The 13,601-nt window shown below is 31.6% G+C and overlaps 1 protein-coding gene across 1 annotated transcript in view; it reads left to right on the top strand.

Moving 5' to 3' along the window:
• The window catches only part of LOC106468581 (proto-oncogene tyrosine-protein kinase receptor Ret-like), a 95,555-nt gene that overhangs the window by 42,121 nt on the left and 39,833 nt on the right, over positions 1 to 13,601 (top strand). The window contains exons 4-7 of the mRNA XM_022396921.1: positions 508 to 758; positions 2,808 to 2,967; positions 6,588 to 6,682; positions 11,700 to 11,786. Coding sequence (XP_022252629.1) covers positions 508 to 758; positions 2,808 to 2,967; positions 6,588 to 6,682; positions 11,700 to 11,786 — 593 coding nt within the window. The remainder of the gene's footprint in view (positions 1 to 507; positions 759 to 2,807; positions 2,968 to 6,587; positions 6,683 to 11,699; positions 11,787 to 13,601) is intronic.

Here is a 13,601-nt window from a genome sequence, read left to right as displayed (position 1 = left end):
TACTTCTTATTCAGTAATTTCTAGTTTCTGTTAGTTTAATTACAATTTACTTCTTTCTTTATGATGTTTTGGTAAACTGTTACGAATTTCTTCATTTAACGAGTAAGTGCAAATTAAGTATGCATAGAATGAGGGTGAATTCACTGTAAGATTCCAGTTTAATATTGTAACCATTTATCAAAAATAGACAGCTCTGACGCTCATATATTTTATGTTTTTGTACTAAGCGTCAACAGGGCACATACACTTAAAACAATAGTATTAATTTCGTGTTTTATTGATACTATTATTAGCAATACTTTATTGTATTTTTGTATGTAGTTATTTCAAAATATTTCTTGTAAAGAACGAAGTAATTCATGTAGAAAAGTTGATATTATTGTATACAGTAGAATCGAACGAGAGCTCGTACAAATCTAGCTATTAATTAACGGATGTTAAAAACAGTTAAGATGTCCATAGAAGAATTGTCTTATGTGATATAATACTTGTTTTTCTCTTGTTCAGGGCAGAAAATAGTAGCTGTAGACCGAGAAAAGGGATTGCTATCGTTTCGTGCGTCCTTGGATGCGGATCAAAAGGCAAACGAAAAGATCGAAATTCGATGTTCCGTAAGAAATAACAATGGAATTCCCTTATCAGAGACTTTTTATTTGAGTGGAAGAATACACGTATTGGATGTAAACGACAACGCCCCCTATATGCCAAAAAATGTGAATTCATTAATCGAAGTGGACGCCAATGAGATTGAAGATGAAGTACGTATGAATAGACAGATAAACAGACAGGCAGATAGATACATAGATATTTCTTTCAACTTAATAAAAATGTTTGAAAAACACATGTCAGACTACATCAGAATTTGCAATGTAGATAATAAGAAACCATTGCTTACAAATCAAGTAAATAATGTCGTAACTAGTGTTCTTAAATGATTATAAATAACGTGGAATCAGTCTTTACAAAGCTCCGGCAAGACTGCTTATGTAAAATTTATTGCGCAAATTTCTCCAATTAATATTTTAAAATCTAGTTTAATGCCAGCTTTATGAATGATATTTTAAATTTATAAAGCAATATCGATGATGTGATATTTCCTTAAAAACAATAATTGATTTAAACAGTTATTGGATGTGTGTGTGTGTGTAATAAAGGTTCAAAAAATGTGATCAACGCTGCTTTCTTATTAAAAGCATTAACAAGTGTTGCACATTAAAAAGTAATAGTATTTCATTAATTCAAAAAGTGATATGCAAGTGTAGGCATGTCAAAGACATATAGAAACCTTTCCGGTTATCGTCCTTAAGGAGTTACTGGATATACGATTGTTTAATACTGTAACAGAAAGACTGTGTTTGGTACTTTAAACACGTAATCAGATTTCAGCTACTACACAATAAAACCTTAAATCATAAAAAAACGTGTTATTTTAACCTGTTAAAGAATAATGATTATGGCAAGAAACCATAACAACCTTCCAGCTGTGTGATGTGTGAAATACGTCACCTGGACTTTTAGTTTCTGCTATTTCACTAAAGAACAGGATGAACAAAAGACTATGATGTAAGTAATTTCATTTTAGGATTCTTTGCCTTTTTTGGACTTCTTTCGTTCTGAATAATTATAGAAGACATATTTATGCTTATAAATGTCACAATTTCTGGGAAGAACGCCAGGATATAAATTAATAATCCTTTTTTAAACGTACTTTATGTAAAAGCAACCACAGTTTTATTGACTTTCACCATATCTTAAACAATTGCTTGCAGAAACAAGTCGTGCTGGTAACTAATTATCTAATCGGAATTCTCCTACTAAGATATTTATTGAATATTTTTCAATTAAAATCCGTAATTAACTACGAAGTAGTTTAGAATTACTACTCCTTCTTAAGCTGTTCTTAGGAATACATTTTTGTATCTCTTAGCATTCGACTTATATTATATATATTTTTTCTTTTTTTTAATTCACACACACACACACACACTTTAACACAAAATCCAGAGAATCCTATACACATATATCTGTTTTAACGTTAAGCGAATAGATATTTCCATTACCTCCTCTTTCACAACTATCTATTGAATGAATATGAATTTCACTACAACCTCTTGAAATACTGATTCTAATAATAACACCATGATCACAAGCATCATAACATTTTTAGGTAATATTTTAGGACCGAAAAACTCTAATACCATCATCCCCATTCACACAGATTCTTCGTCTAGTATGAATATCACTATTACACTCACTATTTTCTCCATAACCAGTTTCTAGTATCAACACCATCACTACATTCAACACTACCTCCGTAGTACTACTTCTAGTGTAATCGCCACTCTATAATAGCACTTATGGAGATGGCGGTTAAGATGGTGGTGATGTTAATATCAGGTGAACTAGTTACGAAGGTGATGGTGAAAGAGTAATGATGTTAATACTAGAAAGACTAGTTTCTAGTATTAACACCATCCACAAAACTAGTCCTTACTAGTATTACCGCTCTTACTCTTCCACCATAACTAGGTCTTCTAGCACTGACTCTATTAAAACTTTAACTAACGTCTCAACAAGTTCTACTTCTATTTTTAATACTATTATCGCTACCTCCACCTCATACTTTTTCTAGTGCAATCTCTATTGCTACACTTTTACCACAGCCAACGTCTTCTTAGCAGTTACGGCTGATATTACTTTATATCTCTATTATACCTATTCTCCTGCCTTATTACATGCAACAACAACTGCTATTGATTCTAGTAGCAACAATGATAGTATAATCCTCACTACCATTGTAATTTCAGGGAACAGATTTCAAGTTCCAGTTTAATGTGTTTGATAAAGATTCTGCACAAGTCAACGATATACAAGCCAGGATTGAAAATGATCCTTTAAGGTTTTTCAGGGCTAGGATTGCTGAGGTGTACGACAGAGCAATGAAGAATGAAACATTCGTAGTTATATGTAAGTAGATTATTTTATTTAGCTTATTTCCATTGTACTAACATAAAAATTAAATAATATTTTATGCTCGTCAAGCATTAGTGTATTATCAGGAATTCGATCCACTTTCAGATATTATAGTATTGACATAGCTACCACTATAGTTGGGCGATTGTGACATAGCTACTAATTATAGTAGAGTAAATACCATAGTTTGTCGATTTTGAAATAGCTACTAATATATTAGAATAAATACCATAGTTTTCCAATTTTGACATAGTTACTAATATAGTAGATAGTACTTGCAAAAGTTTGTTAATTTCTTTTCTTCACCAAAATGTGAATTGCAGTGAAAAAAAGATGAAGTAGAGACCTAATATATCCTTTGATTCGCTACTCTAGTTGTAACAGACTAGTTTCGCCGAATTCACGGTTCATAGGTGCTGTTGGAAGATAAACGCAAATAAATAAAGTAGGCCTCATATAATGGTAGAATGTAAACAGTTTATTGGCTTAGACGTGTAATCCTTTACTCACCATTAATAACCTAACATATTTTAGGTAATTGGATAGCGTTTGACATAACTTCACGATTAATTAACCAATATTACTCAGCGGACTAACTATTATTTATTTCTTTTTTAATTTCTTTTCTTCACTAAAACATTAATTTCAGTGAAGAAAACATGAAGTAGAGGCCCAATATGTTCTTTGATTCGCTACTCGTGGTACAATAATTTTAGGTTATTAGTGGAGAATAAAGGATTATAGATCTAAATTAACACCATAGTTTGGTACAGTTATTAATATAGGTATTCACCGATTATACTTAATAGTTATTATATACGAGATTTATTGAAAACTTTATATTGCTCAGTTCTGTTGAAATCTATATCTTCTTTGTTACGTGCATATAATAAAAGTTGGAACTACTTCAATAATGCTGGTACGATAATATAATAAGAGATGTGATATAATACAGGGTGTTGAATCAGTAAAACGCGCAAAATATACTTCTGGGTGTTTTAAGTGTTATTACTGAGTATCTTAGTATGTGTCATACTTGTTGAGATGTGAAACAGAAAACGAACACCGTAAATTACTCTTCTGATTCATTGAAACCTACTTTCTTACATTGTTTGTTTGTTTGTAATTAAGCACAAAGCTACACAATGGGCTATATGTGCTCTGCGTACCACGGGTATCGAAACCCGGATTCTAGCGTTGTGAGTCCGCAGACATTCCGCTGTGCCACTGCGGGGGGGGGGGCACTTTCTTACATACCCTGTGATTCAAACATATTAAGCAGATCTGTGTTTTGCCTGAGTTCAATGTTAAATTTGAAAAACGATTTAATCTCGCTTCACATATTTGAGGAGGATAAAATAAGTACATGCTCGCCCTTTCAGCCGTGGGGGCATTATAATGTGATAGTCAATCCCACTATTCGTTGGTAAAAGAGTAGCCCAAAAGTTGGCGGTAGGTGGTAATGACTAGCTGCCTTCCTTCTAGTTTTACACTGCTAAATTACGAACGGCTAGCGCAGATAACCCTCGTGTAGCTTTGCGCGAAATTCAAAATAATAATAATAATAATAAGTACGTTTCATCACTGACAATTCATTGCAGGAGAATTTAGCTAATTGATTTTTTTTTAAAATCTGTAATATGGATAGACTGGCTTTGATAATTTAATGATATTTCTATGTTGATGTCAACAAGTATTTTAGTCACGCTGATTTTTAGTTATTTATTAATTCGATGTTAATGTCTAACGAAGCAGACATTTTAAATTTTCTCAAGACACGACTTTGGACAAGTTTTGTAACCTTAAACAAAATTTATAGCTTAATAACATGAAAACGAATTAATGGAAATCTAATTTGGGGGTGACCTTATTCTCCACGCTTTCCTCAAAGCTATGCCATGCAGTTATGTCAGGCTAGTTCTTGATGTCGTTTGGTATCTTATTTTGTTTCATACATGCTACTTGTTTATTCAAATCGTTCAAGATTGCTCTTTCCTCCTCGCTTCTCGCTAATCCCATTATTCTCGTCCGACAAAGTAACTGAAAAGTTTATTTTTCTTTCTCTATTTTCTATTTTAGTCTTTTCATTGTGCTTAACTTCTTTAACTGACCCCAATGAACAATGTTTCTATAACACCTGTTTAATTTTAGTCTTAAGACTCTTTTTAATTATTCGTACCATAAAGTCAACTTTATATTTAGAAAAGCATTAGATCCATAGATAACGTAAGGAGGCACTATCTTGGTCTGAAGAGCCTCATTAAGATCAACACTACTACATGTTATTACAGAATGTAGACCATGCCTTACGGAGAAAATGTAAAAGAAAAGGAAATAAAACCTGAAATGCATATATTAATATAACTTGAACTTAATTTAATATTTTTAAAACTGGAGATGCTCCTTGAGTAAGCATTACAGAATATAAACTGTTGTCAAATAATTCAGAATACAATAAGGATCACTTAGAATCTGAATATGATTGGCAAATTGCGATAAGAAATAAAATTTTACATCCAGTAACAAATATCAAAGTTACGGTTTAAATTCCAAAAGCTGACGAAGCATTAGAACTTAACAGGCCCCAATATTTATCATAAAAATCACTTAGTCTGCAGATGAGTTTATTTCAACATTCTTCTTAATTTCTTCATTTCGGATTTTATCGTACAGCCTAGCTGACGAGATCTAGTATTGAAAAAGGCCTCCTGGACAGTGGCTTGTGAAAAACAAAATATAATCTGAAATGCTATTCTAATCACAAATATTAGGCCAATTGAAAATCTGACGTCGACTTCTTTAAAGGTAATAAAATTAAAAAACAGCTGGATTATAAATATGTTGAATCCGAACAAAAAATATAATATTCAGTGTGTTAAAATAAGTCCTAAAAATGTCTAAGGGTTTGTTTACGAAATAATGCATTCTCAGTTATATTTGTCGTGACGGTTTACATATAGATCTCTTCTTGCCACTCAGTTGCACAGCGGAATGTCAGAAACCGGGTTTCGATATTCGTGTTGGGCAGAGCACAGATAGCTCATTGTGTGGCTTTATGCTTAACTACAAACAAAACAAAAACAAATAGATCTATTTTTACAATTAAAAAAAAAATTCATAAGAATTATAATTTATCTGGATTTTATTCATCGATAAACCTCGGTAACTTTTGTCGTTATAAGACGTAATTCACGTCTGGAGAGACTAGTCTTCTTACTTTTATATTAACTGTTAAAATAATTATAAATATTTAGTTTATCTATCGTTACCTAAATGTCTCGCTTATAGGAACAGGTCATATGACACGAATCTCAAATCTAAGTGATTACTATATTTTGTTTCACCTGATTATTGTGTAGTAAATTTTGCATTTAGTGGCATTTGTGTTGCCGTCACTCTGCTTCTTTTCTGGTCTAGTTTTGCAAAAATCTTAAGCCCAAAGTGTCATCTCAGCCTGTTACCTAAAGTTCATATCATACAAAATGAAACTAGCAAATTATCTTAATATACCAGAACTTACATATATCTTGAAATAAGTTAGGTTGAATGTACGTATATTGTATTACACATATCTTTGTACAGACATATCACTAAAACTTGTATGTCGTTCCTAGTGGTGCGAACTGTCAAGCAGTTAGCTTTCTCGGGACCAGATTATAACTTTTCTGTGATAATAGAAGATCGAGGTCTACTAAAGAAGAACAACAAGGTAGGTAAACTATTTAAAAAATTGTAAATTAATGGGACCTAGTTTCATAAAGGCTGTTAATAAAGCGTTTCATTTCACATTATACTGGGTTGAGTACGTTTATTAAAACTAGTTTGATTACGCACATCAGCGAGTCACGTGACGACCACAGCCGATATAAAGTCGCATCAGCATGTATCAGAACTACATTTTGACATCGTTTAGCGTTTGTAGGTAGTATAATGGCTTACCCCAGGCTCAAGTATCGCATTTCTTAAACAACTGGAGAATTAAACATGGGATCATGCTATTTCATAAAAAGACATACCAGTCAAGTTGCCGGATATTTGTGTGATCAGTTCATTGAAATGGGCACTGGGAAAACGTTGTCATCGTACACAGGATGTATTATGGAAAGGCAGAAGGGAGGAGCGGTATGCTTTGGTCACGACAGCTTTACATCAGAACATTCTTCAACGGAAAATACCTACAATGCTATTTTCAAGATGCACGATCGATAGGTAATGCATGACCAGACATGGCGACATGGACTATAACGACGTAGTGAGGCTCCAAAATCGTTTTAATATAACGTATGAATGACATTTATAAAATAATAAAACAACAACAAAGACTAACAGAAATCAAAGAAACTTGAAATAACAAGAATGACAATGAATATTATAACAAGGAAATTTAATTCCGCTTACGGCCGTATTTCTGTAATACAAGTTTCACACCAGAGGTTAAACTAACTAGACCAGGGATTCCCAACCTTTTTGTTCCTCTGTACCCCTTGGCCCTGGGTATTCTGACAGGATCCCATGTACCCCTAAAAGTTAAGGATCAGAAACTGATAAAATTATATTGATTTTATATTATTTATTATGAAATCTGTATGTGTGGACTGCATAAGGATCTTATAGTATTGATAACATCGATAAATTGAACTCAGGGAATTTATAAATTATCTTAGTATATTGTCAAAACAATATACTAAAAACTAAATACTAATACTAATGAGATGGTTGAGCCTGTTTGTTGGCAACAAGTTCATTAATACGAGGGGAACTTTAGCAACTCTCAAACCCCTATGTACCCCCTGAGAAGTGCAAATGTACCCCTGGGGGTACATGTACCACAGGTTGGGAACGTCTGAACTAGACAATGGATATACACAATACTATAAAAGACACATATATTTATTAACTGCTTTTGCGAATCAATAGCAACTTATGATTGTTTATTTGTTGTTATGAATAAATATCAAGTATTACATATGTTGTTGTTTTTTTAATTGTGTAGCAAAAGCAGAAATGTGTACTACAACAGCTATCAAATTAATTCAAAAAAAAGCACGTACGTTTAGTCACCATAAAACTTAAATTGGCCAGCTTTAAAATCTCTTTCGAATTATTAAATAATAAGGTGGGAAGTTCGATGATGTTCAGCTTCGATCCTACCTCAATTTCGTCTGATTTACTTAGGTTCTTATAGCAAATTAATTTTAATTTTCTTAAAAAACCTTAAGTCTTTCTAGTAAAAAAAAAGATTTCTGTTCAGAACTAAATTTTGGTTTTCAAATGAAATCGTGAATTGCTATAATAAAACACAACAACAACAATTATTTCTAAAATCCAACAATGTAGAGTTTATATTTAAAACTTATGCTATAACTAAGTTTTATTCAAAAACGGAACTTTACGGATCTCTCATTTAAAAGTTGTTTCTGCCATGAAGTAAAAATATTTAGGCTTTTAGCTCAAAATTTCAAAAGTTGTAAAAGCCGATTTCAGAAGTAATCGTAAAAACCCCCAGTTTTTATATCCAAACAGGACTTAGCAAATATTTTAATTCAACTATTAAATCAGTTCGATAATAAAGCAGGGAGTTACGTTTTCGACTTAATAACAAAAGTTTTTCATTTGTAATCATTTTTGATACAAAACAGCAAAAGAAACTTAGCCTATTCTTATTGTATGTCCTCCCTTATGAAAACATCTAGCTTTATTCTTAACTTTAATAATATTTAAAAGGATGGACCGTTCGTAAATACCATCAGGCAGTTTCACTGGAGCTTAAGTTAGTCCTTTCTGTATTAAATTATTCTATTTTTCTAATGAGATCTGACGAATATATTGATAGAATTAGAAATGTGTGCTATGTGCAACTCTATATTAAATTTTCCTACACGCTTTGCGCAATTTCGTTTTGTTTTATTTTTTATTCTATTTTGAAATACTTTCAAAATCAATAAGTTCATTTCACTCTTTGCTAGTGGAATTTTAGGCCTATTTAGATTATTGAAAGAAAAAAAATTGATATCCAGTGCCAAAACTTATGAAAGACCTAAACTCTTATTGAAACATTTGTCAAGGTATATTTGTTGCTTCTTCCCGATTCATTAACATTAAGACAGTTACAATGTTCCCAATCTTACAGTACATGCAGTAAACTGTTAACACGTTAGTATGTACTTCTTTATTCACTCGAATTAAAAAAAACAATAACGGACTGATTAGAACGACTGAAAAATTAAGATTGTAAGATAAATAACATAGTTTCTTATTCAAATTATAGAACTAAAAACTGTTTTCCGTGCAAACAGATGATAGCTATTCGTTCTTAGTTTAGTCTCTAAAGTGTATATTCTAATATTTGTTCAAATCTATGATAATATCAAACGAATAATAATTAATGTTCATTTAAGATCCGTCATCATTTCGAGAGCTATTATTTTTTGGTCCGTATACAAAACGGTTTTTACCACAAAAATAAACGACTTGAATTATAAAATCAAAATCAGTGGAACGTATTTAATATGGCATAATAAATTAAGTTTAATTTTTCTAATTCTAAAATTTGCTTTTCCTCATGAAAAACAAAAATTGTGAGGTTACGTTTGTAACAATTACCTATTCAAATTTTTGGCGGCTTTTTTCTGACGTAATATAATCGTTAGCAGACAATATATGTATGAACTCTTACAAGTATAATGATCGGATGGACGAAATCTGTTGTAGATATTGTGACGTTAGAGAGAAGAAACCGCCTAACACAGTAAAGTAACTTCTTTCTGAGTTATGTTCTAAAAAATATGCTAATACATCTGTTTAGTAAGTCTGCAAGAAAGTAGTTTATGTTTTTCTTTAGTGATTTTAAACTTTTTGTTTTACATTGAGTAGTGTAAGAATCTGAAATACAGCTGCATTAATAAATCCAACTGAATCAATTGAAGATGGTGTCTTTCGGCGTTTTTTTCTCATATCTTATGTCTATATTTGTTCATTTAAATAAATTGCAGAAATAATCTGTAGTCAAATGCAGTGTTTTTAAATAATACTGACAAGAACAATTACATAATGTATTAGAATATTTTCCCAGATTAGTAACCTAAGAAGCCTGAAACTATATAGTGATTAGGAAGCTTGTTTTTAACTATCCTGTTAGCTAAGTTGACCAACTCCTTAAGTGCATGTAGGATAAGCTGTCATTTTTGAGGTGCCCCGACATCACACGTTACTGTCGATCTACTATTCGTACAAAACGACAATTACTCCTTTTTTTTCAGGTTAAACATAAACCCTAATGATTTATTTGTAGCAAACAATAATATTAGAAAACTCGTGATATGATAAAAGAGTTTTATCAAATATATTACAAAAGTCCAGGGAATGTTAAACTTCAACCTAAAACACTAAATCATGTAAATATATATACATATACGAACAGTGTAATGTATATTCTGCATATCCAATTAATTGTGACAGCAAAAAAATTACTTGTTATAATATCTAATTTATATCGTTGTTTTGAGTACAGATACACACAGAATGTATATATAACTTATTTTGCGTATACAATTAATTGTGAGAACAAAAACTGCTTGTTACAATATCCATTATATATTGTTCTTGTCAAGTGCAAGCTGTCAGCAAGGAAGGTACATCAAGAGACCAACAAATTTTCATAGATTATACAAGATCTTTCAACTGCCTGATTGTAAAACTAGTGGAACTTTTAGAATGTAGCTATTGGTATTTTTAGAATCTCGTTGCAGTTTGGATGCTAGAAGATTTAAACAAAGGCTCAAAAACTAAAGTAAATTATATGGTTTCTCTTAAACACACCTACATATATGTATGTAGTCTACAGCCTGTTTTGAAATTTATTTGCTCTTGATGAACTAAGTAAGAACAAAATATATATAATAATGAAATGCCTTTTCTAAAGTTACAATTTCAGGCTCATACCTATAGGACAAGAATAATAAAACTCAAGTGGTTTACTATATATATATTAATAAATTGGAATGAATAAACTTCTTGAATTAAATAGAGCTTTTAATTCACATGTTCATATTGTAATAACATATAAACTCTTTTCTTGTAGGTTGTTGATAAAACAAAAAAAATGCTTACCTTTAGTCAGTTTCTTGTGATAATATTAGCAAAAAGTACAAACATGTACAGAAACGTAATAAAAAAGGTATGTATTGTAATACACTCACAACTGCCCCCCCCCTTCCAGTTGTACAGCGGCAAGTCTCAAAGACTTTAACGCTAAAAACTAGGTTTCTATTCCCATGGAGGGCACAGCACAGATAACCCATTGTGTAGCTTTGCGCTTAACAATAAACAAATAAAAATATACTCATCATGACCACTCATAACACAAGTTTTTTTCGGGAGGGGAGAAAAATTGGAATAATAAATATTACGTTATTTTTAAGCTCTATAACTAAGAACAATTATAAATAGTATACATATTAAATATGGGGTTATAACAATAGCAAATCGTTATTCATTATAATGTTTTAAACATATGGGGAAAATCTGACAAGTCAAAAAAATTCAATTGCTTAATTCTTAGAGTATTGATGTGCTATTATAGAGAATTATACGTTTTAATATCATATTATTGTATCTGTGTTCCAAATAGATAAAGATAAAAATATATTTTATGAAACAATTACTTAGTACTGTATGATTACGTAATTGCACAAGTACTGATCACATATGTTTGTATTTTATTTCAGGTCATCTATAACGTCCATGTCTATAACAAAACGTCAGCGATAATTTGTTCAGCCACAGTCTCTAGACTAGCAACTATTTACTCCAGGGTAAAGTAGTAATTCATTTCGATTCAATCCATATAAGCCTACAGAGTTGTCGCGAACATTATCAAATGTTCTCCTAACATTTTTTTTCAATACTGATCCTTCATACTAACCTTTAAGTATTTGTACGTAAATTAAGATCATACTATCGGTGTTTTTGTTGTTGTTATTGTTTTTTAAGCAAATAAGATAATAATTTTATGTAATAGCTGATAGATCCATCTAACTTTCCTGTAGTAAAGTAGGAGACTAATAAATCAATTTAGGTATAAAATAATGAAATATATTGATAATACTACTACGTGTAGATATGCACATCATATTGATTTATATCCAGGTAACTATCCCATTGTTACCTCTCATGTGAGTAGACAAGAATTTACCTAAATAAACACATAGCTAAGTACAGCAAATATCTTAGAACCTGTACATTTAAGTGCTGTTCTACTATAACATAGTAAATAAATTCGATTATTTTGTTGTATTGCTCAATAAGTATCATACCGCAGGTAATTCTCTCTATTTTTGACAAGTTTTTTCAGCATAGGTTAATACCTTTTTCAGAAGAATAGCGATGTTTTATTTAACACTAACGTTATCTGCAAATTTATAGATTAAATTGATTCAGTTCTTCTCTTGTAAGTTTTACAAGACTCACCAAAACATACGTAGTCACATGTTTCCTAATTCTCTTTTCAATAGTTCAAAACACGATAGTCCGTGTGATGAATTAAGCAACATAGCAGGTATGAATGAAAAATGAATTTATTTGATTTGAGCTGGTTCTTTTTTTTTTAAATATGCACGCGAGGAATCTAATCATATGTCAGGAATGCATGTCGTGATTTAGTTTCACTTTTAAGTATAAATCCACTTGAACTTGAACAGCTTCCGGCAGAAAAAAAAATCTTCAGCACATTTTCCTGCTAGCATTATAAGTCAACCTTTACATTTGAAGGGATATTCTTATTTCCAGCTTGCCTTTGTATCTTCAGCCAGCTAAAGGCTCGGAAAATCCACCCATTTCTTAAGAAATATACATTTTATTCCTTGAGAGAATTATTAATAATGATAGAAGAAAAGGTGAAAAAGTATTCGTTCAAAAACTTCTTATATGTGAACGAATCATAGTGTTCAGCATCCGCACAAACTTCAATTATGTTACTTGTAATTAGTTCGTTAGTTTCTTCTACATCTCTGGCGTACTTCAAGACCTTCCAATGCATTGCATTTAGCTTTATTGACATTTCTAATACAGACGTCTTGAAAACAAAATGTGCCTTTGATAAAATATAGTTCCCCTAGGATAAGCAGTTCTAAGATGTAATCACTTTAATCATCCTATAGTCCCGGTAGATAAACCACCTTTACTTTTTCATGTGGCCAGTACAGAATGCAAAATAGAAAAGCAACCTTGTTTAAATGATGCAGCTTGCCTTCTTTCTACAAATGAGTCTAGAATTTATTGTGTTTGAATTTGATAGAACAAAGAATTATTGAGCTATTCTTAGATTAGAAAATTAAAGGTAATTTTAATTTCTTTCAAGCACACAATAAAATAAGCTCTAACATACTGGGGTTATTGTGAGTAAAAAACAAAAAACAGCGAAATTTAGCGTTTTTTTTATTTTGTATACTGCAACTCTTGTCTCAAAGGCCTGGCATGGCTAGGTGGTTAGGGCGCTCGACTCGCAATCTGCGGGTCGCGGGTTCGAATCCCCGTCCCACCAATCATGCTCGCCCTTTTAGCCGTGGAGGCGTTATAATGTGACGGTCAATCCCACTATTCGTTAGTAAAAGAGTAGCCCAAGAGTTGGC

The sequence above is a fragment of the Limulus polyphemus genome, unplaced genomic scaffold (assembly GCF_000517525.1).
Source record: "Limulus polyphemus unplaced genomic scaffold, Limulus_polyphemus-2.1.2 Scaffold3064, whole genome shotgun sequence".
Classification (NCBI taxonomy): Eukaryota; Metazoa; Arthropoda; class Merostomata; order Xiphosura; family Limulidae; genus Limulus; species Limulus polyphemus.
Note: the sequence above shows the minus strand (reverse complement) of the source record. Positions and strands in the feature narration are given on the sequence as shown.